General features: G+C 44.3%; 1 protein-coding gene across 3 annotated transcripts in view; it reads left to right on the top strand.

Annotated features, from left to right (window-relative positions):
- pcnt (pericentrin) overlaps positions 1-25,860 on the top strand; it is a 308,639-nt gene that overhangs the window by 162,267 nt on the left and 120,512 nt on the right. For 2 of the 3 annotated variants that reach the window (XM_070876279.1, XM_070876278.1), the window contains exons 23-25: positions 4,337-4,543; positions 10,866-10,901; positions 12,740-12,972. In XM_070876279.1, the coding sequence (XP_070732380.1) occupies positions 4,337-4,543; positions 10,866-10,901; positions 12,740-12,972 (476 nt within the window). The remainder of the gene's footprint in view (positions 1-4,336; positions 4,544-10,865; positions 10,902-12,739; positions 12,973-25,860) is intronic. The other variant, XM_070876280.1, reaches the window with a different exon arrangement.

The raw sequence follows: 25,860 nt of genomic DNA, 5'->3' as shown, positions 1-25,860 counted from the left end.
ACACATTCCCCAGGAGTTTGGGTATGGCTGTCTGCAGCACCATCTTAAAGGGATAGGATATAAGCATTGGGAATTAAAACAAGTCGCACTTTAGAGCAGCAAGCATTTTGTATGCCATGTGTCCAGCAGCAAATGCTTTAAATGCGGAAGCCTTTGAGGCTCAAAACCCACAACAGATTATCATACAAATACTTTTCAAACCTCTGACCAGCCTTCCTGACTGTAGCTGAGTATCCCTTTAATTGTTGCTGAAAATGCTGCCTCCTGACTTTTACCACCCATGATTGGTCAGTGGGAGCAGGAACTGGTAGTAGTCTGGCAGACAGAGATGAAAATGGTATTGGGAGTTTTAATTTTGTCTAAGCCTGATTTGCAATATACATGAGCCCTCTCACCTGTTTCCAACAGGAAGTCCATTCAAAAATCAGGGCGAATGACAACTTGGTGGTAAGTCAGTGTGACTAACATCTGTGGGTAGGAAAATGCTGGAGTTGATTATTAAAGAAGCAGTAGCAGGACATTTGGAAAAGCAAAATTCGGTCAGGCAGAGTCAGCATGGATTTATGAAGGGGCAGTCATGTTTGACAAATTTGCTGGAATTCTTTGAGGATGTAACAACAGGGTGGATAAGGGGGAACCAGTGGATGTGGTGTATTTGGACTTCCAGAAGGCATTTGATAAGGTGCCACATAAAAGGTTACTGCACAAGATAAAAGTTCACGGGCTTGGGGGTAATGTATTAGCACGGATGGAGGATTGGCTAACAAACAGAAAACAGAGAGTCGGGATAAATGGTTCATTCTCTGTTCGGCAATCAATAACTAGTGGGGTGCCGCAGGGATCGGTGCTGAGACTCCAACTATTTACAATCTATATTAATGACTTGGAAGAATGGACCAAGTGTAATGTAGCCAAGTTTGCTGACGATACAAAGATGGCAGGAAAAGCAATATGTGAGGAGGACACACAAAATCTGCAGAAGGACATAGACAGGCTAAGTGAATGGGCAAAAATTTGGCAGATGAAGTATAATGTTGGAAAGTGCGAGGTCGTGCACTTTGGCAGAAAAAAAAAATCAAAGAGCAAGTTATTATTTAAATGAAGAAAGATTGCAAAGTGCTGCAGTACAGCGGGACCTGGGGGTACTTGTGCATGAAACACACAAGGTTAGTATGCAGGTACAGCAAGTGATCAGGAAGGCCAATGGAATCTTGGGCCTTTATTGCAATGGGATGGAGTATAAAATCAGGGAAGTCTTGCTACAGATATACAGGATATTGGTGAGGCCACACCTGGAATACTGCGTGCAGTTATGGTTTCCATATTTACGAAAGGACATACTTGCTTTGGAGGCAGTGCAGAGAAGGTTCACTAGGTTGATTCCGGAGATGAGGAGGTTGACTTATGAGGAAAGGTTGAGTAGGTTGGGCCTCTACTCATTGGAATTCAGAAGAATGAGAGGAGATCTTATCAGGAAGAGGAAGCTTGCTGGGAACATAAAAACTGACTGCAAAAGCTTCTATAGATATGTGAAGAGAAAAAGATTAGTGAAAATAAACCTAGGTCCCTTGCAGTCAGATTCAGGTGAATTTATAATGGGGAACAAAGAAATGACGGACCAGTTAAACAAATACTTTGGTTCTGTTTTCACGAAGGAAGACACAAATAACCTTCCGGATATACTAGGGGACCGAGGGTCTCGTGAGAAGGAGGAACTGAAGGATATCCTTATAAAGCGGGAAATTGTGTTAAGGGAATTGAAGGCCGATAAATCCCCGGGGCCTGATAGTCTGCATCCCAGAATACTTAAGGAAGTGGCCATAGAAATAGGGTATGCATTGGTGATCATTTTCCAACAGTCTATCGAATCTGGATCAGTTCCTATGGATTGGAGGGTAGCTACTGTAACATCACTTTTTAAAAAAGGAGAGAGAGAGAAAACGGGTAATTATAGATAGTTAGCCTGACATCAGTAGTGGGGAAAATGTTGGAATCAATTATTAAAGATGAAATAGCAGCGCATTTGGAAAGCAGTGACAGGATCGGTCCAAGTCAGCATAGATTTATGAAAGGGAAATCATGCTTGACAAATCTTCTGAAATTTTTGAGGATGTAACTAGTAGAGTGGACAAAGGAGAACCAGTGGATGTGGTATATTTGGCCTTTCAAAGGCTTTTGACAAGGTCCCACACAAGAGATTGGTGTGCAAAATCAAAGCATATGGTATTGGGGGTAATGTACTGACATGGATAGAGAACTGGTTGGCAGACAGGAAGCAGAGAGTCGGGATAAACGGGTCCTTTTCAGAATGGCAGGCAGTGACTAGTGGAGTGCCGAAGGGCTCAGTGCTGGGACCCCAGCTCTTTACAATATACATTAATGATTTAGATGAAAGAATTGAGTGAAATACCTCCAAGACACTAAACTGGGTGGTGGTGTGAGCTGTGAGGAGGACGCGAAAAGGCTGCAGGGTGACTTGGACAGGTTAGGTGAATGGGCAAATGCATGGCAGATGCAGTATAATGTGGGTAAATGTGAGGTTATCCACTTGGGGCAAAAACAGGAAGACAGAATATTATCTGAATGGTGGCAGATTAGGAAAGGGGGAGGTGCAACGAGACCTGAGTGTTATGGTTCATCAGTCATTGAAAGTTGGTATGCAGGTACAGCAGGTGGTGAAGAAGGCAAAATGGTATGTTGGCCTTCATAGCTAGGGGATTTGAGTATAGCAGCAGGGAGGTCTTACTGCAGTTGTACAGGGCCTTGGTGAGGCCTCACCTGGAATATTGTGTTCAATTTTGGTCTCCTAATCTGAGGAAGGACGTTCTTGCTATTGAGGGAGTGCAGCGAAGGTTCACCAGACTGATTCCCGGGGTGGCAGGACTGACATATGAGGAGAGACTGGATCAACTGGGCCTTTATACACTGGAGTTTAGAAGGATGAGCGGGGATCTCACAAGATTCTGTCGGGACTGGACAGGTTAGATGCGGGAAGAATGTTTCCGATGTTTGGGAATTCCAGAACCAGGGGACAGAGTCTTAGGATAAGGGGCAGGCCATTTAGGACTGAGATGAGGAGAAACTTCTTCACTCAGAGAGTTGTTAACCTGTGGAATTCCCTACTGCAGAGAGTTGTTGATGCCAGTTCATTGGATATATTCAAGAGGGAGTTAGATATGGCCCTTATGGCTAAAGGGATCAAGGGGTATGGAGAGAAAGTAGGAAAGGGGTACTGAGGGGATGATCAGCCATGATCATATTGAATGGTGGTGCAGGCTCGAAGGGCCGAATGGCCTACTCCTGTACCTATTTTCTATGTTTCTATCAAAACATATAAGATTATGAGGGGGCTTGTCAAGGTGGATGTAGAGAGGATGTTTCCACTAATGGGGAGACTGGAACTAGAGGGCAGGATCTTAGAATAAGGGGCCACCCATTTAAAACTGAGATGAGCTGAGAAATTTATTCTGAGGGTTGTAAATCTGTGGAATTTGCTGCCTCGGAGAGCTGTGGAAGCTGGGACATTATATAAATTTAAGACCGAAATAGACAATTTCTTGAACGGTAAGGGGATTAAGGAGTTATGGGGAGCGGGCAGGGAAGTGGAACTGAGGCCATGATCAGATCAGCCATGATCTTATTGAATGCGGAGCAGGCTTGAGGGGCCATATGGCCTACTCCTGTTCCAATTTCTTATGTTCTATGACTACCAGTCACGTTATTTTGGTCAGGTGCAGTCGTGATGCAGGAATCACCCCCAGTGTATCAGGGTGTTGGCCCTGGCCAATATGATCTCTCTGTTCCTGTAAAAGTAGCTCTATTATCTAACTGGAGTTGCTATTTCAGCAGCTGCTCGATCACTATCTATTACTATAATACTGACATGGCTACTATTTTTTTTAATTTGAAAAACACTTCAGTTCCATTTGCCCTATTAGTTTTACCTACGGTTCTTTTAACTTTCAACTGTTCACTTTTTATTTTTCAACTTGTAGTTTCATTTTGTTTTTCTCTAATCTAATTTTTTTTCCCACATCTTGTACCCCTCTCTTTTTAAGTTACTAAGTTTTAACTGCAATTCATTTCCCATCACCGTCCTGCTGGCTCCCACCATCCATTTTGGAGCGTACAGCAATATCTACTAATATTGGTTTTGTTTGATCAAAGGCTGGTTTCAAAGGCCATTTTTAAGTCATTCGAAAGCCAGAAGAATGAAAATTGATATTGGATCATTGAAAGGTTAATTTGGAGGAAAAGCAAAAAGTGCAGTTTTACATAATCTGAAAATATTTTTGGCCAGACTCAATCCTTTCTGATTTGTGTCTGCTGTTATTAGGATTGATTGAAGGGTATGTCGCTGAGAAAGCAGTGCTGGAGGAAGCTTTGCAGCAGAAGGAAGAATCCGAGCAACACTTGGCCTTAAAGGTGGAACTTTTAAGCAAGCAGCTTCACAAACTCAACCAGGAGCACCTGCATCTGTGTGAGGAGCGTGACCTGCTGCTACGCCAGAAACAAGCCATGGCTGGCAATGAAGTAGAGCTTGGTAAGAAGCAACTTCAGGCTTGTGATTAATCCAGTCACAAAATACTTGCGCACTTATCTCTGGTATATGTTCTTGCATGCTGAGGCAACATGACACTTAAAAGAAAGCACTGAAGTACTTTCTCGGTCCTAAGTAAATCCTGCACTCAGATTGGAATCCCCTTTCCCAGAGCCTGCAATTAAGTATCACAGCAGTGGGGAATGAAGCCCAAATTCATTGCACCCAATACCTGTGGCGCATTGAAGACATCTCATTTGTTGCTGCCTGATGTTCAAGGTTTTGGTTTATTGTGGAGCCAATATTATAATAGAACATCGGGAGTCAAATTCTACCTTCAACTTCATAACTACATGAGTAGCACAAAGCTAAGAAGAGACTGAATTATTGGATATAACCAGCAACTCTTCTGTTCTAAATGCAGGAAGAGTTCATTCCTTTTCATTCTCACTACTACACACATTTCTGAAGTGAGACTGCCTTGGCAAAATTTTGTACGATAAAAAAATCAGACAGGAAAATGGTCTTATGGTGAGCTTCCTTGCTCCGATGTCATAAAAAGACTAGCGCCACACCAAGGGCATAGTCCATTTTTCTAAAATAGGAAATATTTCTGTCATAACATTTGCTTTAATGCTATTGGGTTCTTTGTTTTTCTGAGTCACTGTTAGGCACCAATGACTGAAACTGATGAGTATTGATGACTTTCAGTTGAAGTACTTAAGATTGTCAAGACATCATCTGATGCATCTAAACATTGCATTCAATGCAGCCGGGCCTTCGCCCTCTCAAGAAGCCATGATCACTGTCCCAAGTGTGCGTCGTTGAAAAGTAATATGGCGGTGTACAGCACAGAAAAGGAGGCCATTTGACCTGTTGTGCCTGTATTGGCTCTTTGAAAGAGCAGTCATGCTTAGTCCCACAGCCTGCTTTTTGTCCATAACCATGTAAGTTCCTCATCCTCAAGTATCTGTCTAACTCCCTTTTAAAATTATTTATGGAATCAGCTTCCATCACCTTTTCAAGTAGAGCATTCCAGATCCCAACAACTCTGAGTGAAAACATTCCTCCTCGTCTCCCCTCTAGATCTTTTTCCATTGATTTTAAATCTATGACCTCTGTTTATAGCCAGAGAGGATACTATTTCCCTATTTATTCTATCAAAGCCTCTCATCATCTTGTAAACCTCTATTAGGTCACCTCTTAACCTTCTCTGTTCCAAGGAGAACAGTCCTAACTTTTACAACCTCTCCTCATAACTGATGTCCCACATCCCTGGTAACATCCTGGTAAACCTCCTCTGTGTCCTTTCTAAGCTCTTTACATCTTTCCTTAAGTGGTAACCAGAATTGTCCACAATACTGCTGTTGAGGCCTAACCAGTGATTTATAAAGTTCTAGCATGATCTCTCTGTTTTGATATTCTATTCCGCTATTTATAAACCCAAGTAACCCATATGTTTTTTTTAAACCGCTGTCAGCTTGCCCTGCCACCTTTAAGGATTAGTGTGTATATGGAAACCAAGGTCGCTCTGTTCATCTACACTTTTCAAAATCGTGCCATTTATAGCATACTGTCTTTCCATATTAGTCCTCCCAAAGTGCATCACTTCACACTTATCCACATTGAACTCCATCTACCATGCATCTGCCCATTTCACCATCGGTGTCTCATCCTGAAGCCTATAACTATCCTCCTCATGATCTACTATGCCAAGTCTCGTATTATCTGCAAACTTTATAATGTTGCTCTCTATACCCGAATCTAGGTAGTTTATAAAAATTGTAAAGAGTAACAGACCTAAAACTGACCTTTGGGGAACACCACTTTTGGGATAGAAGGAAGACTTCTCTTCCTCAAGGTGAACTCCCTGATATAAGGAATCAACTCCCGGCCTCTCGAATAGTGACCACGGAATCACTCAGACGAAAACTTTGGTTCAACCAGTTTTTATTCGAGCATGCTAGGGTTCCAATGAACACTTCTGATAACAGAGGTTTCTCCATCGACAGTTATACATTTTCTGAGGTGTGCGACCCTCCTGCAAAACCACCGATTGGCCTACTCCTGTCAGCGAAGTTACATTGATTTGTTGACCCTTATCTGACTGGCCCTGAGTGGCTCTTCCCCACCTCTCCACCTCCCATCACATGTCACCCTCCCGGAATGTGTTATTCATTGGTGTCAACTTTGTTTCAGTTCCTCATGATGTGTGAAGTAACCTTGCTTCCCAGGGTTTGCTATCTTGTTCCCAAACACCTGCTTTCTTATCCTGTTCCCAAGAGAACTCCAGTCCAAATGTCCTAGTTCTCATGAGATTCAGATGCTGCTACAATCTATGTTCCAGTTGACTCTCCACTGCCCTTGGTGGCTGTGTTATTCAGAATGTAAGTCTGCATTAAGGTTAACACAACGGGCCCAAGTTTCCACATGATTTGCGCCTGATTTTTAGGAGCAACTGGTGGAGAACGGACTATCTTAGAAATCGCAATTCTCCACATTTTTTTTTCTGCAGTTCTAGTCAGGTAGAACAGTTCTACTTTGGAACAGAATTTTTTCTTCAAAAGGATGCGTGTCCGGCCACTGACGCCTGATTTGAAAGTTTCCACAGTGAAAACGTACTCCAAACTAAAGTAGAATGGAGCAAGCGAAAAAACCTGTTCTACACATTAAAAAAATCAGGCGCAGGTTACAAATTAGGCGTCCAGAACGAGGTGGGGTGGGGGGGGGGAAAGGGAAGTCATTAAATTCTATAATAAATCCTTATTTATACTTATACAAATAAATCCAACCTGAATAAACATTTATAAGCAAAGAAAAGATTAAATAAACCATCTTCCTACCTGTGTGAAAGTGCTTCAGGCAGGCCTTTCGGGACCGAAGGCTGAACGGGCCGGCCCGAGACTTCGGCAGGGCCCGTCCCCAGCACCAGATTTACAGGTAGGTTGGGTTGGGTTGGGGAGGAGAGAGAGAGAGAGAGAGAGAGGTCAGGTCGGATCCAGTCGGGGCGCGGGTAGGGTCGGGTCCAGTCGGGGAGCGGGAACAGGAGCGCGAGTAGGGTCGGGTCGGGGGGCAGGGAGCGGGAACAGGAGCGCGGGTCGAGTCGGGGTGGGGAGCGGTTGTCTGGTCTGGTCCGGTCCGGAGGCGGTGGGGTGAGCGGGTGTCTGGTCTGGTCCGGAGGCGGGGGGCGGGGGAGAGCAAGTGTCGGGTCTGTTCCGGAGGCAGGGGGGGGGAGCGGGTGTCAGGTCTGGTCCGGAGGCGGGGGGGGGGAGCGAGTGTCGGGACTGGTCTGGTCCGGAGGCAGGGGGGGGGAGCGGGTGTCAGGTCTGGTCCGGAGGCGGGGGGCGGGGGAGAGCAAGTGTCGGGTCTGATCCGGAGGCGGGGGGGGGAGCGGGTGTCAGGTCTGGTCCGGAGGCGGGGGGGGGGGGGAGCGAGTGTCGGGACTGGTCTGGTCCGGAGGCAGGGGTGGGGTGGGGGGGCGGGTGTCGGGTCTGGTCCGGTCCGGAGGCGGGGGGGGGGGTGGGTGGGGGGAAGCGGGTGTCTGGTCGGGTCTGGTCCGGAGGCGGGGGGGGGGGGGGGGGGGGGGAGCGGGTGTCGGGTCGAGTCCGGAGGCGGAGGGTGGGGGGGGGGGGGTGGAGAGCGGGGGGCGGGTCTGGTCCGGAGGCAGTGGGGGGGGGGGGGGGATTGAGTGTCGGGTCTGGTCGGGGGCGGGAAGCAGGAGCTGGCTGTGGGAGGAGCCTTATTCACGCAGCCCCAGTGAGGCCATTCAGCCAGGGCTAGGGGCTGCGTGCTTCGGGCCCCTCCCACACAGTTCGGCACCTGGAGCTACTGCACTTGCGTGCCCACTGTAGCGCGCATGTGCAGAGGTCCCGGCACTGTTTTCAGCGCAGGGACCTGGCTCCGCTCCCCCCACAGCTCGTGCTGGCTGCGCCAAGGGCCAGAGGACCTTCAAGTAGGTGGAGAATACGGAGGATTTTTTTAGGCGCACTTTGTGGCGCGAAAAACGGGCGTCCAGGTCGGGACTGCGACGTTCTAAGTGCGTGTGGAAACTTGGGCCCAACAAATGGTTCATTAATCATCATGCTTTGCTGCGCAGCAAGCTTTGCTGCTTCCCTCTTAACCAATGTAAGCGAGTGTATAAGCGTGCTTTACACACACAAGCGAGTTTTACATATAATCGGTCAATTACAATCCCTACCATAAGATAGAAGAGCTCCTAATACTGATAAGCCCTACAATCTAGAATATGTGTCAGATCAATTCACTGCCTTCAGTATCGACTTTAGTGACCATCTGTCTCTCTCCACTCTAGTGACCTGTATTTTATCCCCTTACAACTGCAAACCACCTCCCAGTCTGAAAAACATCCATCCACCACTGCTTCCTGTCACTGAGCCAATTCTGTATCCATACCACCTGCTTTCCCCTCAGTTCCATGGGCTGCCATCTTAATTAACCTCCTGTGTGGCACTTTGTCAAATGCCTTTCAGAAATCCCGAAGCACAACATCTACTACACTGCCTTGATGAACCTTCTCTGTTAACTCATCAAAGAATTCAATCAAGTTAGTCAGACACAATTTGCCTGTATTCATGGAGTTCACTTTTAGTGCTCGCAGTGTATTCTAGAAAAAGGTATCCACAGAAAGAAAAAGAAAAATCTGTTCATCTTTGGCATCACACAAAACAATGTCTACTAATTCTTCGCCATTCTGATTAGTTTGATAGATGTTGGTCCCAGAGAGGGACTGGAACCTCCTGTTCAGTGGTATCAATCATGGAGTAAATTTGTTACTGGCTAGTAGTGAGGAGTACATATAATTGTACGCTTGTTGAACAGGACCAATTGCAAGTATCAATTCGGTCGCTTTCCCTTGTCTTCCCAGTTGGTACTCGAGGAGTCTGTCTCAGTAACAGTTAGCCAAGCCATCCCGCAGAAAGAATAGAGTATCTCTCTGACTGAGCCTATACGTGGCAATTCATGCAGTCTCCCAAATGCCAAAAGTGAAGTTTGGTCAACACAATTCTTCCCCTATTTGTCAGCAGTCTTGGGCAGGTTTAATGGTGCCTCATTTGTTGGCACTGGATCCTGCAACTAATGTTGTCATGCTGGTTCAACCTATTGTGACCTTTGTATCAGGTTCACCAGCATCCTCTAAACCAGCAGCTGTAGGCTCCTATCAACATCTTCTACTTCAAGAATGGTCGTGGTCAAAATATGCTTTTGAGCGATTCAGTGAGAAAATTAAGTCATTAGGTCATCTTGATCCAAGCAGGAAGAATGGGTTAGCCCAGTCTAATTTCCTCCTTTCTTTTTATACCAAGCCAAAGGGCCTTGAGCAGCTTAATCCAGAAGAAAGGGTTTGAGATGGTACAGTTATCGAGCATCATTGGGGTGGTATCCTGATCTAGCTGTTGGAGACCTCAAACACATGTGCTTTCACAAAGACAGTAAGATACTCTCATCAAAAGTATTTGAGGCTGTGTGTACAAGGGATAAACTGCCAATCTGGTATATGATCCCAGTGTTACTAACTGTCTTAGAATAGTGCCAGCCTTGATTCAATTTCAGAACTGTTTATACATGTTCTTATTTAGACAAATGTCTCATTAAAGTTCATTTCTGTCTCAGTTGGACCCAGTGCAGAGTTTGTTCTTCATTGGTGCTTGGTTCCTGATGTTATCAGTGCATAGTTTCCTCACCCCAGTAACACTTTACATCTGTGCAGCATTAATGTCCTCAAGTGCTGGTGGCAGCTATTGGATACAAGAAAATTTAAAGAACCAGTGCAGTGAAACCTTCTGGTACATGCTGCCTAAAGTATTCACCATCCCTTTAAACTTATCTCAGGACATGCATTCTAACTGCCCTTTTAAACTCTTGCCTTGTATGCAATACTGGCTTTGGGAGATCAGGTGGCTTATAGCACTACTGTGAAAAGGTTAATGTGCTGTGATTTCTTGCTTGGATAATGGCCCAATTTGTATCTGAGTGAAGATCTCCATTCAAAGAATGAGGAAAACCAAATCAAAAGCAGACCTGATTTCATAGAAGTATTAATTTTGCATTTCCCACATACAGATAATTCTGTTCCGAAAATTGTGATACTCTTTTTTTTTTAGGTGTTAATGTCAAACAAATACAGTGATTTCCTAATAGACTGCTTTCACTCCAGAGATTCCAGTGTATAGATTGGGTTTCAGTATTGAATATCTGGTACAAGATATCAGTGCCACAGTTTCCAACTTGTCTGCATACCCAGTAGTAAGCATATGCGATGTATTTGGTTGTGATGGATATGTTCTTTCGCTTCTCTGTTTCTCAGGCCTTCATACTGAAGCGGTAATCGAAGGGGATTCAGGTTTGTCCCTTTTTGAAAACAAAGTTGTGTGATTTGCATAACAAGGGTGACATTTGAATGTTCTCAGTATTTTACGTTTACAATCTGTTGTTAAATTAATCTGGTTAGAATAATTCGAATCTGCTTAACTTAATTCCACTATGTTTTTTTTTAAACTGTGCTTGCTAGGAAGTGCTGTGCATGAGTGATCCAGAGCTCCAGGCATGGTGTCCATCAAAATGATCCGAATTTGATTGTTCTCTGTTACAAAACCTAAATGTTGTCTTACTCCAACTTTCATTCGCCACTAGGATAAATCTAGATTGAACCTATGGAATGCAAAATTGCTTCTGTATGGACTTGGCCCCATAAATGTAAACGGTTACGGTTCACCTTGCACCCAGTAGGTGGGGGTGCAGGGAAGAGAATTGTGTGAATGAGATTCTTTTAAGATCGTTCAAGGCTTGTGTTTGTGCCATTGAAATGCCATGGAGAAACATGAACTCCTCCTGGTCATTGATGCTTTTTGCCTGCCCTTGGGTTCAGCCATGGCTCTTCACCTAGCCTGTGTCAGTGTAAGTTGTTACAACTTTGAGTTGCTTGAATTTCCTCTTGCATTCTTATTTTCTTCACTTCAAACCTAAAACAGCGGCTCCCAGATTCAAGCATTGCAGTAAGCAGCCATTCTGCTGTCTGTGCTGCCCCTTATCTAAATGTGCAGCACTTCCTTACCTTGCTCCATGGAAAATCCATTATACATCTGATAGGAAGTGCGGCTTAGATTCCATATTTCCATTCATAAATTTGGCACCAAGACACACTTACTAGTGTTGAGTCATCCTGCATTCTCACTGCTTGGATTCTACATGGCATGTCCCACTCTGGAATTTGGTCCAGTGTTTGGGCTGCTGTTCATTAATTTCCACAATGTCTAGCACTGCCTATACTATTGGACATTGTTAGAATTGAGCCTCTGTGGTTGCATTCTGACAGGAGGGTCTCCGCAACATGGGACTTGTGTCCATTGAATGAAATTATGGCATGCAGCCTTCCAGCCATGAACACTTCCATTAAGGAGCCAGGAGCACTCAATGTTTTATTAATGTTAATGCCAAAGTTCATGGTCCACCTGAGGAAAGGAAACCAATGAGGAAAATTTCGTGCTTAGTTTTTTATTTTAAGGAAATTTCAAAAATCAACTATCAAAGATATAATCTAGCAAAATGAGTTCTTTCTATATCAAGCCAATAAAGGAATTTACTGCTACATGGAGCCATCCAGACTGATGCACTATGGGTGAAGCACGATTTTGAAATGTAAAAATCAAACTCTGAATTTTATGTATTTTGAAAGTGATACCATCTCTTAGGAAGAGTTTGCAAGAGTGAAGTGTTGTACATTAAAATGTTGTTAATCCATAGTGCATACAGTTGTAATGGAGGAGAGGTGTAGACTTAATATACAGAACTCTTAAAATACATCATCATAGCTGCTGGCATTTAAAAATGGGATTTTTCCATTAGTAATTTGGGTTTATCCTAGTGGCATGTGGAGGATGCTTTTCTTTCAAGGTATATTTGAAACTCTACAACCTGGTTAATTTTGGAGTTGTTCTGTCTGGAAGTGCTGGAACAGTAGAGCTACTTTAAGTGTTTCTAGGGAATTGATTTGCAGTATATCCCATCTCTGCTATGAATGGAATCAACAAAAATATCCAAATTTGGAATGTACATTTTTGTTCAGATTCAGAGGCAGTGTGGTTTTGAGAAATTTACTGTACATATATGTTCAGAACATGATTTAGACAGTTGTTATCTGGTTACCATCCCTTTCACTAATACTGTATTTGCTATGTTCAGGGTTACTGGAGGAGACCGAACGCCTGTCCAAGGAGAAGCTGGACATCCAGTGTCAGGCAGAAAAGGACCGTGCTGATCTCCTCTCTAGGGCAAAGAGAATGGAAGTGGAGCTAGAGGAGGAGACTAACCGCAACATTGAGCTGGAGGACAAGTGGCATTTGCAGGTTGCTGACCTGCAGCAGCAGATCCAGGCTCTTGAAAAGCAGCTCAAGAATTATCGACAGTTTATGGATGTAAGAAGAGACTGCTTGCTGGGAAAATGGGCCAGTATAATTTGATTATATGTTCAAATATTGACTTTACATGTTCACTATTGTACAAACTGTTCTAAAACAAAAGGGGAAATAACATCCTAACTTTGTTTACCAAATCACCAAGACATAGTTTTAAAATTGAAAGTATGAAAGAACAAACCTGTTTTTAGCTCGCATCTTGTATCCTTAAGATGTCCCAAAATTCTTCACAACCAATTAATTACCTTTGATATGCAGTCACTATTATATTGACAAACATGGGAGCCAATCTACACACAACCATGGTGAAGGAACAGCAAATTAAAGGCTTGTTAATCCAATTTTGGTGGTGTTAGCTGAGGGAAGACTGCTGCCCAACAAATCTGGAGAACTTCCTACTATTTGAATTGTGCCATGGAATCTTTGACAACTAATGGAATTATTAGGAGAGGTTGATGGGGCCTCAGTCTAATGTCTTATTCAAATGATGGCACCGCTGACAATGCAGCACTCCTTTACTACTACAATGATGTATCAGCCTAAGTTATGTATTCAGGTTCTGGAGTGGGACTTGATCCCACAGCTTACTGATTCAAGAGGTGAAAATGCACCTTAATCCATTTGAATATTTAAATTCTCCATTTAAAACAAAAGTGAAACCAATAAGCTACTGTACCCATAACTGGCAGTAGGAAAACAGTGTAATAAGTGAGAAGCTTAGTAGCATTGCCTAATATTTGTATTGTAATGTCTAATGGAGACTAACGTCAGACTCCCTGTAACCTACATTACAACAGTGACTACACTCAAAGTACTTCATTAGCTGTAAAGCACTTTGAGACGTCCGGTAGTCGTGAAAGGTGGCGTATAAATCCAAGTCTTTTTTATAAATACATTGGCCCCTATTTTTGGCACCCGTACGATTTTTTGTCTACGTTCGCGCCAAAAAAAGACGAGATTCTCATCAAAGAGTTATTTGAATTTGGCGCAGCGCGCTCTCCGAAGTTAGTCTGGCGGGTGGAGCTTCAAGTCTGTGCTTAAAAACACTCTGGGGCACGCGCAAAAAGCTGAAGTTGCCAGGGCAACCAGAGATGCTGAAGCCTGCTGTTGTTTTTGATTCATAATGACATTCACACTGAGGGATTAGCGATTGCGAGACAACTTTACCAAGACATAGACATCATTAGCAGTTGATCACTGCTGTATTCTGTACCCCAAAATGATTAACGTGCTCATTTCTATACCATACAATCCAGCATTTAAAAAGTGAAATCCTCTGGACCCGCTGCAATCCCGGGCCCCCAAAGGACTTCTTTTTCCTCCCCCCCCCCCCCCCCCCCCCCCGCCCCTGCAATCCTGGCCGAATGCCCCTCCCGCTCCCGAAATTCAACTCGCAGGGGGGAGCGGGACTGAGCCATTTGACCCGGGACTGTGGGGGAGCAGTCCTTTTGACCGGGGATTGCTGTGGGGGAGCAGTCCTATAAGCTCAGGATTGCAACGGGTCCAGCTGGGCGGGAGCAGTCCTATGGCTCAAGATTGCAGCGGGTCCAGCTGGGCGGGAGCAGTCCTATGGCTCAAGATTGCAGCGGGTCCAGCTGCGCGGGAGCAGTCCTTTCGGCCGGGGATTGCAGTGGGTACAGCTGTGGGGGAAGCAGTCCTTTTGGCCCGGAAATCATCTTCCCTTGCTCCAAAAAGCGTTCCCTGTGGGGTAAAAAAAGGTGTATTATTGTGTATTCTTATTGCCTCGCTCCTGTCCTCGTGCGCCGCGCTGATTCCCTACGTTAACGTACGTTTTTTTGGTGCGGGGCTTTTGGGCATTGTGCGCCGCGCTGAATAAAATCGTGGACGGCCAAAATCGATTAAGTCCACAATAACGGCGCCTGACCCCCTTTTGACTCATGTCTGTGGCAACATTTTTTTAACTGGAGCATCTGGTCGGCAACGGCGTCCAAACTTGGTGAAAGTTGGAAAGTGAGTATTTCACACCACAAAACGTTGCACAATTGTGGTGACAATAGGGGCCATTGTTCCTTGACGAACAAGATTATAATAATAGTAGAATGCTAGTGATCCATTGGTCCTGGCCAACTGTTTCAATTCTTTTATATTCATTCTCCTTGCACCAGGATTAGTGCCAGTTACAAACAAAGAAAATCATGGAAGTTGCACCCATTTAAGACACATTGGGTCTGAACCTTCCTGGAAACATAATGCCTTGTTAACGACGCACACATGTGCAAATCAGCCAACAAGTTCAGGGCATGAAGTGATACGTCATGAGTTTCAAATCTCCAGACCTTTCTGGTCGATTCAAGCCACTTGCTTTGCACAAACGGTATCTCACCTTTAGCCTCCCTGTTATTTTTAAATCTTCAAATATTTTTAAAGCGGAAGGAGCAGCGTGTCGGCCTGGCCCAGCAGGCTGAGCAGGCCCCGGCTGCGAGCACTAACGGAGCAGGCCAGGGAGCGGAAGGAGCAGTGTGTCAGCATATCACTCCAAGGAGCAGCACGTGCTGGAGCAGGGGAGCAATGGCAGTGAAGATGGACGTCACCAAGGTCCAGGTCGGTGATTGGAGCGTGGGCAGATACAGCAGGAGCGGCGAGGTCAGGGAGAGGCGAGCGATTGCAGAACGATGTGATCAGGGCCCAGGAGAGGTCCTAGGGGCAGCACAGGCCAGCTCACACTGCGATAATGTGTGCGCACTAGGTCCATGCAGCAGAGCTGGTATCCAGTTGTCTTGGTTAATCCTTGCCACTGGACCAAGACCTAGCTCTGTCAAGCCCGTGTGGTTAAAAAAATTCACGCACTGGCATCTTCCTTCCTTCAAGATTTAGTTCGGGACCTGGAATTTTAGGTCCTTCATTGAAACATCTGTGAACTTTTTGACGTGGAAGCAAGTCATCCTCGATTCGAGGGACTGCCTATGATGATGATTTTTAAGAACTTGTTGGATTTGCATATTAATTGTCCATTAAACTCACCACAGAATGTTAGGACTCATAATTAACAGTAAGTACTCTTTTAACTATGTGGTAATTGTTAATATATTGTCAGTCAACCTCTCCGGCCCAGAAAGGGACCAATTTAAACTGTTGATCTCATTCCTGCATGTAGATAACTGAGATTTTAAAATGTTTATTTGTTTTATCTCTTGTGCAATCTTTCTTTCCTGCAATCTTTCTTTCCCTCTCTCTTTCTGTACCTGATTTGACTCTCATTCATCATCCTCTTCCATTGTTCCTCTGTTTCTTAATGGAATGACTTTCCGGCCACATATCCGCAGCATAACTAAAACCGCCTATTTGCACCTCCATAACATTTCCCACCTCCGCCCCTGCCTCAGCTCTTCTGCTGCTGAAATTTTCATCCATGCCTTTGTTACCTCTAGACTTGACTACTCCAACGCACTCCTGGCTGGCCTCCCACATTCTACACTGCGTAAACTTGTCATCCAAAACGCGGCAGCCCGTGTCCTAACTCGCACCAAGTCACGATCACCCATCACCCCTGTATTCGGCCACCTACATTGACTCCTGATTAAACAGCGCTTCGAATTCAAAATTCTCATCCTTGTTTACAAATCCCTCCATGGCCTTTCCCCTCCCTATCTCTAATCTATTTCAGCCTCACAACCCCACGAGATGTCTGCGTTCTTCAAATTCTGTCCCTGATTATAACCGCTCAACCATCAGTGGCTGTGCCTTCAGCTGCTTGGGCTCCAAGCTCTGGAACAGCTCCCTAAACCTCTCCGCTTCTCTACCTCTCTTTCCTCCTTTTAAGATGCTCTTTAAAAACCTACCTCTTTAATGAAGCTTTTGATCATCATCGCTAATTTCTTCTTTCTGGCTTGGTGTCAAATGTATCTGTTTTGTCTTATAAGACTGCTGTGAAGAGCCTTGGGATATTTTACTACGTTAAAGGCGCTATATAAATAAAAGTAGTGGTTGTTGTTAATCCTTAAATCTCATAGGTCCAGTCATTCACTAATGTACCAGGTGCCCCTTTGCCCTCGTCATGCCGTTATCGGCTCATATTTCCAGCAACTTTTGTTCAAGATAGAGGGTGCAGGAAAAAGTCCATTTGTTCTATGACTCTTCTTCAGGCTGCTTATAAAGATTACACAGAATTTAGAGCACAGAACCAGGCCATTCGGGCCAAACCGAGAAGTTATGTTAAACTTGTATAGAACCTCGGTGTGTATGCTCCATACAAACCCTCTTCTACTGAGAAACTATTTAATGTTGGTGTTCAGAGAGATGTACGTGTCCTCGTATAGGAAACAGAAAGTTTGCATGCAAAAACAGCAAGCAATTAGGAAGGCAAATGGCATTTTGGCCTTTATTGCAAGGGGGTTGGAGTATAAGAGTGGAAATCTTACTACAATTGTACAGGGCTTTGGTGAGACCACACCTGGAGTACTGTGTACAATTCTGGTCTCCTTATTTGAGGAAGGACATACTTGCGTTTGAGATGGTGCAACGAAGGTTCACTAGATTGATCCATGGGATGAGAGGGTTGTCCTATGAGGAGAGATTGAGTAAATTCGGCCTGTACTGTCTTGGAGTTTGGAAGAATGAAAGATGATCTCGTTGAATCATATAAGATACTGAGGGGGAATTGACAAGGTGAATGCTAAGAGGTTGTTTCCCTGGCTGGAAAGTCTAGAACTTAGGGGGTCATAGTCTGAGGATAAGGGTAAAAGGTTGGCCATTTAATACTGAGATAAGGAATTTCTTGACTCCGAGGGTTGTGAATCTTTAGAATTCTCTATCCCAAAGGGCTGTGGATGCTGAGTCGGTGAGTATATTCAAGGCTGAGGTAGATAGATTTTTGGACTCTTTAGGGAACCAAGGAATATGGGGATCGGGCAGGAAAGTGGGGTTGAAGATCAGCCATGATTTTAATGAATGATGGAACAGGCTCGAGGGGTCGTATGGGTAACTCCTGCTCCTAATTCTTATGTTTTTGTATTCTACTTCCTCTATCCCTATCCGCATATCCTTCTATTCCTTTCTCCCTCACGTACTTACCTAGCTTGCCCTTAAATGCCTCTGTGGTAGTGAGTTCCACATTCTAACCACTATCTGGATAAAGAAGTTTATCCTGCATTCCTTATTGGATGTACTGGTGACCATCTCATATTTATGACCCCTAGTTTTAAACTCTCCCACTGGTGGAAACATCTCTCTGTTAGACAGGTTAGATGCAGGAAGAATGTTCCCAATGTTGGGGAAGTCCAGAACCAGAGGTCACAGTCTAAGGATAAGGGGTAAGCCATTTAGGACCGAGATGCGGAGGAACTTCTTCACCCAGAGAGTGGTGAACCTGTGGAATTCTCTACCACAGAAAGTTGTTGAGGCCAATTCACTAAATATATTCAAAAAGGAGTTAGATGAGGTCCTTACTACTAGGGGGATCAAGGGGTATGGCGAGAAAGCAGGAATGGGGTACTGAAGTTGAATGTTCAGCCATGAACTCATTGAATGGCGGTGCAGGCTAGAAGGGCCGAATGGCCTACTCCTGCACCTATTTTCTATGTTTCTATGTTTCTGTCTACCCTGTCAATCTCCTTCATAATTTGAAAGATCCCTATTAAGTCACCCCTCATCTCTTTTCTAGAGAAAAGAATCTCAGTTTGTTCAGTGTAACCTCTGCTCTGGTAACATCCTTGTTTTTATAAAAAAAAAAAATTTGCATTGTCTCCAGTACCTCTACACCATTTTTGTATAAGACCAGAACTGTGAACAGCACTCCGTGTGGTCTAACAACCAAGGTTATAAATTTAACATAACCTCTGCTTTGCAGTTCTGTTCCTCTAGAAATTAACGCCAGTATTTTGTTTGCATTTTTATGGCCTTATTAACCTGGTTGCTACCTTTCATGATTTGTGTATCTGTACTCCTAGATCCCTTTGCTCCTCTACCCCATTCATACTGTTATTTTCCAAGGAGTATGTGGCCTCCTTATTCCTCCTGCTAAAAGTTACCACTTCACACTAATCTATATTGAAATTCATTTGTCATTTACACACCCATTCTGCAAGTTTATTAACATCTTATTATATTTTATCGCAGTCCTCCTACGTATGAATGACACGACCCAGTTTGGTGTCATCTGCAAATTTTGAAATTGTACTTCAGATTCCTAAGTCCAAATCGTTTTATGTAATAAGTGAACAACAGTGTTCCCAGCACTGATCCTTGTGGAACACCACTTCCCACCTTCTGCCAGTCGGAGTAAATAGAGTAAAAAGGGTCTTCATGGAAAACATTAGATCTTTGTTGCAAGCTCAGACCATGTGTTTGTAGGTTCTGGGTGATGGTCATCCTATATCTGTCATCTTGGGAGTTTATTGAAAAATAAACTCTTCATTGTCGTAAAGAAATTAGATGACTTGAGGGGTTTTGATAGAGTAGGTAAAGAAAAACTATTCCCTGTGGCAAATGGGTCAATAACCAGAGGTCATAGATTTAAAATCAATGGAAAAAGATCTAGAGGAGATGAGGAGAAATGTTTTCACTCGGAGGTATCTGAAACGCTCTACCTGAAAAGATATTGGAAGCTGATTCCATCATTAATCTTAAAAGGGAGTTCGACAGGTACTCGAGGATGAGGAGCTGACAGGGTTAAGGACCAAAAGGAGGGGATGCGGGACTAAGCACCACTGCTCTTTCAAGAATCAGCCCTGGCGCGACGGGCTGAATGGCCTCCTTCTGTGATGCAAGTTTTTATGACTTCTGGCTTCAGAAATACTGAAGTGTCAACGAGTTGCCACTGCTCTTCATGGCTGTTTGCAGCCTCTGTGCTATCTCTTACTGAAGCATGAAATACCGGCCTCACAAAATTGAAAACATCTCCTTAGATGGGAAGCCATCCTGAGTGACACTATTACAACTCAAAATAAATCTAGGGAGCATTGAGAGAGCAGAGAGTATCCGAAAGACGACACCTGCATCAGCCTGGATTATGTGCTCAAATCTCGAGTGAGACTTGGACCCACAACTTTCTGATTCCAATGTGAGCATGCTGCCACTGAGCCACGGAATTTGTACTGAAAATATCCCACCTAAGATCAAGGAATTGGTATTCACGATGAATAACCAGTCATAAGGAGTTCTCTGGATGAAACTTTGAAGCAACACAGTTGTCTGATTCTTGCGTTGGCGGCACCCAATATTCACATGGTTCCATATCATTCAGTGGGATACAGAATCCTGGTGCTGACTGAAGAGAACATAAGAAATGGGAGCAGGGGTTAGCCACCAGGCCCCTCGAGCCTGATCTGCCATTCAATAAGATCATGGCTGATCTGATCATGAACTCTGCTCCACTTCCCTGCCTGCTCCCCATAACTATCTTTTCCCTTATCGCTCAAAAATCTGTCTATCTCTGCCTTAAATATATTCAATTACACAGCCTCCATAACTCTCTGGGGCAGAGAATTCCATAGATTTACAACCCTCCTAGAGAAGAAATTGCTCCTCATCTCCATTTTAAATGGGCGGCCGCTTATTCTGAGACTTTGTCCCCTAGTTTTAGTTTCCCCTATGAGTGGACATATCCTCTCTGCATCCACTTTGTCGAGCCCCCTCATTATTTTGTATGTTTCAATAAGATCACCTCTCATTCTTCTGAACTCCAATGAATAAAAGCCCAACCTACTCAACCTATCTTCATAAGTCAACCCCCTCATCTCCGGAATCAACCTGGTGAACCTTCTCTGAACACCTCCTTCCTTAAATACGGAGACCAAAACTGTACGCAGTAATCTAGGTGTGGCCTCTCCAAAACCCTGTGCAGTTGTACTGCTTTTATACCCTATTCCCCTTGCAATAAAGGCCAACATTCTATTTGCCTTCCTGATTACTTGCTGTACCTATATACTAACTGTTTGTGTTTCATGCATAAGGACCTCCAAGTTCCTCTGTACTTCAGCACTTTGCAATTTTTTTCCATTTAAATTATAATTTTTTCTGCCAAAGTGGATAACCTAATTTTCCCACATTATACTCCATCTGCCAAATTTCTTCCCACTCACTTAGCCTGTCTATATATACCTTTGCAGATTTTTTGTGTCCTCCTCGCAATTTGCTTTCCCATCCATCTTTGTATCATCAGCAAACTTGGCTACATTACACTCGGTCCCTTCATCCAAGTCATTAATATAGATTGTAAATAGTTGAGACCCCAGCACCGATTCCTGCAGCACCCCACTAGTTACTGTTTGGCATCTGAAAAATGACCCATTTATCCCGACTCTGTTTTCTGTTAGTTAGCCAATCCTCTATCCATGCTACCCCCAACCCCGTGAACTTTTATCTTGTGCAGTAACCTTTTATGTAGCACCTTACCGAATGCCTTCTGGTAATCCAAATGCACCATATCTACTGGTTCCCCCTTATCCACCCTGCTCGAACTCCAGCAAATTTGTCAAACATGATTTTCCTTTTATAACCCATGCTGACTCTGTTTATTTGAATTATGTTTTTCCAAATGTCCCGCCACTGCTTTGTTAATAATGGACTCCAGCATTTTCCCAACGACTGATGTTAGGCTAGCTGGCCTATAGATTCTTGCTTTTTGTCTGCCTCCTTTTTTAAATAGTGGCGTTACATTTGCGGTTTTTCAATCCGCTGGGACCGCCTCAGAATCCAAGGAATTTTGGTTAGATTATAACCAATTCATCCACTATCTCTGCAGCCACTTCTTTTAAGACCCTAGGATATAAGCCATCAGATCTAGGGGACTTGTCCACCTTTAGTCCCATTATTTTACCGAGTACTACTACTTTAGTGATGGTGATTGTATTAAGTTCCTCCCTCTCTATAGTTCCTCGGGATGTTTTTAGTGTCTTCTATCGTGAAGACCGATACAAAATATTTGTTCAATGTCTCTGCCATTTCTCTGTTCTCCATTATTAATTCCCCAGTCTCATTCTCTAGGGAACCAACATTTACTTTAGCCACTCTTTTCCTTTTTATGTACCTGTAGAAACTCTTACTATCTGTTTTTATATCCTGTGCTAGTTCACTTTCATCATCTATCTTCCCTCTCTCAATCATTTTTTTAGTCGTTCTTTGCTAGCTTTTGAAAGTTTCCCAATCCTCTGGCTTCCCACTAGCCTTGGCCACATTGTATGCCCTTGTCTTCACTTTTGATACCATCACTTATTTTCTTAGTTAGTCACGGATGGTTATCCCTTCTCTTAGTCTTTCCTTCTCGTTGGGATATATTTTTTTGCAAGTTATGAAATATCTCCTTAAATGTCTGCGACTGCTCATCAAGAATTAACCCTGACCAATGCTTTTGCTTTGGATTGCATAGGATCTATTTTTTTTTAAACACACAATCTGGTCTTATCTGTGATCTCAATAATGAGGTGATTGACGGACGGGGATGCGTTTTGGTGTCCTTATTTAAGAAGTTTTTGCAATGGCTTAGTAGCAGCAACTGAAGTTTGAAACACTATCTTCCAAAATGAGAAGCCTTTCTGAGTGACAATATTGCCACTCAGAAATAATGAATTAGATCCACTAATTATCTTGGAGACGGGTGTCCTTGATGCCTACAGTAACTGTCCCTTTTTTACGTAGGATATACGACACAGAAACAGGCATTCGGCCCAACCACTCCATGCCGTTGTTTATGTTCCACTTGAGCTTCCTCCCCTCTTTCCTCATCGAAATATATCAGCATAACCCTCTATTCCCTTCTCCCTCATGCTTGTCTAGCCTCCCTTTAAATGCATCTATACTATTTGCTTCAACCACTCCCTCTGGCAGTGAGTTCCACATTTTCACCACTCTTTGGGTAAAGAGTTTTCTTCTGAATTCCTATTGGATTTCCTGGTGACTATCTTATTTTGATGGCCTCTAGTTATGCTCTTCCTCACAAGTGGAAACATTCTCTCTCTATCCATTCTATCAAAACCTTTCATAATTTTGAAGACCTCTATTAGGTCACCCCTTAGCCTTTTTTCAAGAGAAAAGAGACCCAGCCTGTTCATCCTTTCCAGATATGTATACCCTCGCATTTCTGGTATCATCCTTATAAATCTTCTCTGCACCTTCTCCAAAGCTTCTATATCCTTTGTTTAATATGGCGACCAGAACTGTACACAGTACTCGTGGTCTAACCAAGGTTCCATACAGCTTTAGCATAACTTCCCAACTTTTCAATTCTATGGGCCCAAGTTTCCACACGCGCCTAGAACGGCGCAGTCCCGACCTGGACGCCCGTTTTTTGCGCCACAAAGTGCGCCTAAAAAAATCCTCCGTATTCTCCACCTCCCTGCAAGTCCTCTGGCCCTCGGCGCAGCCAGCACGAGCTGTGGGAGGGCGGAGCCAGGTCCCTGCGCTGAAAACAGTGCCGGGACCTCTGCACATGCGCGCTACAGTGGGCACGCAAGTGCAGTAGCTCTAGGCGCCGAACTGTGTGGGAGGGGCCCGAAGCACGCAGCCCCTAGCCCTGGCTGAATGGCCTCACTGGGGCTGCGTGAATAAGGCTCCTCCCACAGCCAGCTCCTGCTCCCCCCCCCCCCGCACCGACCAGACCCGCTCCCCGCCCCCCCCCGCCTCCGGACCAGACCCGACACCCACTCTTTTCCCCCCCCCCCCCCCCCCCCCCGGACCCGACCCAAGCTCCTGTTCCCGCCTCCCCGACTGGACCCGACCCGACCCGCGCTCCTGTTCCCGCTCCCCGCCCCGCCCCCCCCCCCCCCCCCCCGACCCGACCCGCGCTCCTGTTCCCGCTCCCCGCCCCCCCGACTGGACCCGATCCGACTCCCGCTCCCGGACTGGATCCGACCTGACCTTCCCCCCCCCCCCCCCCCGTCCTCCTCTCTCTCTCCATCTCTCCTTCCACCCCCCCCGACCCAAAACGAACCTCCCCGATCCGACCCAACCCAACGCCACCTACCTGTAAATCTGGTGCTGGGGACGGGCCCTGCCTGAAGTCTCGGGCCGGCCCGTTCAGCCTTCGATCCGAAAGGCCTGCCTGAAGCACTTTCACACAGGTAGGAAGATGGTTTATTTAATCTTTTCTTTGCTTATAAATGTTTATTCAGGTTGGATTTATTTGTATAATATTTGTATAAGTATAAATAAGGATTTATTATAGAATTTAATGACTTCCCTCCCCCCCCCCCCCCCCCCCCCACCTCGTTCTGGACGCCTAATTTGTAACCTGCGCCTGATTTCTTAATGTGTAGAACAGGTTTTTTCAGTTCTACAAAAATCTTCACTTGCTCCATTCTACTTTAGTTTGGAGTACGTTTTCACTGTGGAAACTTTCAAATCAGGCGTCTGGCCGGGCACGCCCCCTTTTGAAGAAAAAATTCTGTTCCAAAGCAGAACTGTTCTACCTGACTAGAACTGCAGAAAAAAAAATGTGGAGAATTGCAATTTCTAAGATAGTCAGTTCTCCACCAGTTGCTCCTAAAAAATCAGGCGCAAATCATGTGGAAACTTGAGCCCTATATCTCTAGAAATAAACCCTCGTGCTTGGTTTACTTTTTTATGGCCTTGCGAACCTGTGTTGCAACTTTGTGATTTGTGTATTTGTACTCAGATTCCTTTTATTCCTCTCTCCCACCTAGACTCGCACCCTCCAAGTAATGTGACCTCCCTATTCTTCCTACCAAAATGTAATACCTCATATTTATCTGTGTTGAACTTCATTTGCCAATTATGTGCCCATTCTGCAAGTTTATTAATGACGACCTGTAATTTGTTGCAGTCCTCCTCAGTATTGACTATTTGCTGTCATCTGCAAATTGAAAAATTGTGTTTTTTGATTCCAAAGTCTAAATCATTAATATAAATTGTGAACAACAGTTGTCTCAGCACTGATCATTGTGGAACACCATGACCCACCTTCTGCCACTTTGAAATAGCTACCTTGTACCACTACTCTCTGCTTTTTGTCTTGATGGCAGTGAGCTATCCATTCTGCTACTTGTCCCCTGACTCCACATTCTCTGACCTTGTTCATCAGTCTATTATGGGGTACCTTATCGTAGGACTTTTGCAAATATAGATAAATTCCCCCAATACATTACCATTGTCTATTCTTTGTTACCTTTTCAAAAAATTCAATGAGGTTGGTCAAGCAAGACTTTCCCTTTTGAAATCCATGCTGACTATTCATTATTATATTTTTGGTTTCTAGATGTTCTATTTTCTCTTTTTAGTCGAGATTCCATTATTTTTGCTACCACCGATGTTAAGCTGACTGGTCTATAATTCCCTGGACATGTTTTATCTCCCTTCTTAAATATAGGTATTACATTAGCTATCCACCGATCCTCTGGCACTATACCTTTTTCTCACAAATGAAATGTGTCTCGTAATGCCTCTGCTATCTCTTCCCTAGATTCTTTTAAAATGCGTGGATGTAATCATTTTGAGCGGGGTCTGGACTGAGTTGATGTGGGGGAGAGTTTAACCCGTTTTTATCCACTTTGAGTTTGATTAGTTTAGTTTATTGAATATTTCTCCACATTTTATTTTAAATGTATTTGTCTCATTATTATTCTCATCATCCAATGTCATGTCCACCTGTTCTGTCTCCCTGGTAAATACCAAAGCATCATTGGAACAGTGTCGGATGCCGAGGACAGAGAGTATTTTTCTTTTGTTGAAGTGACAACTAATTGAGCAGTATGGTGAGCTGTATGCTGGGTAGCTGAGATTGACCTTTTTCATTGTCAGAAGTGCCATCTTTCGGATGAGGCGTTAAACTGAGGCCCTGTCTGTTCTCAGGTAGACATAAAAGATCCCATTGCATTATTTCGAAGAAGAGTAGGGGAGTCCTGACCAATTTTTATCCCTCAATCAGCATAACAAAAAACAGATTATCTGGTCATTATCACATTGCTGTTTGCGGGA

The sequence above is a fragment of the Pristiophorus japonicus genome, chromosome 3 (assembly GCF_044704955.1).
Source record: "Pristiophorus japonicus isolate sPriJap1 chromosome 3, sPriJap1.hap1, whole genome shotgun sequence".
Lineage (NCBI taxonomy): Eukaryota > Metazoa > Chordata > Chondrichthyes > Pristiophoridae > Pristiophorus > Pristiophorus japonicus.
The sequence above is the reverse complement of the archived record's forward strand: the minus strand, read 5'-3'. Positions and strand labels throughout refer to the sequence as shown.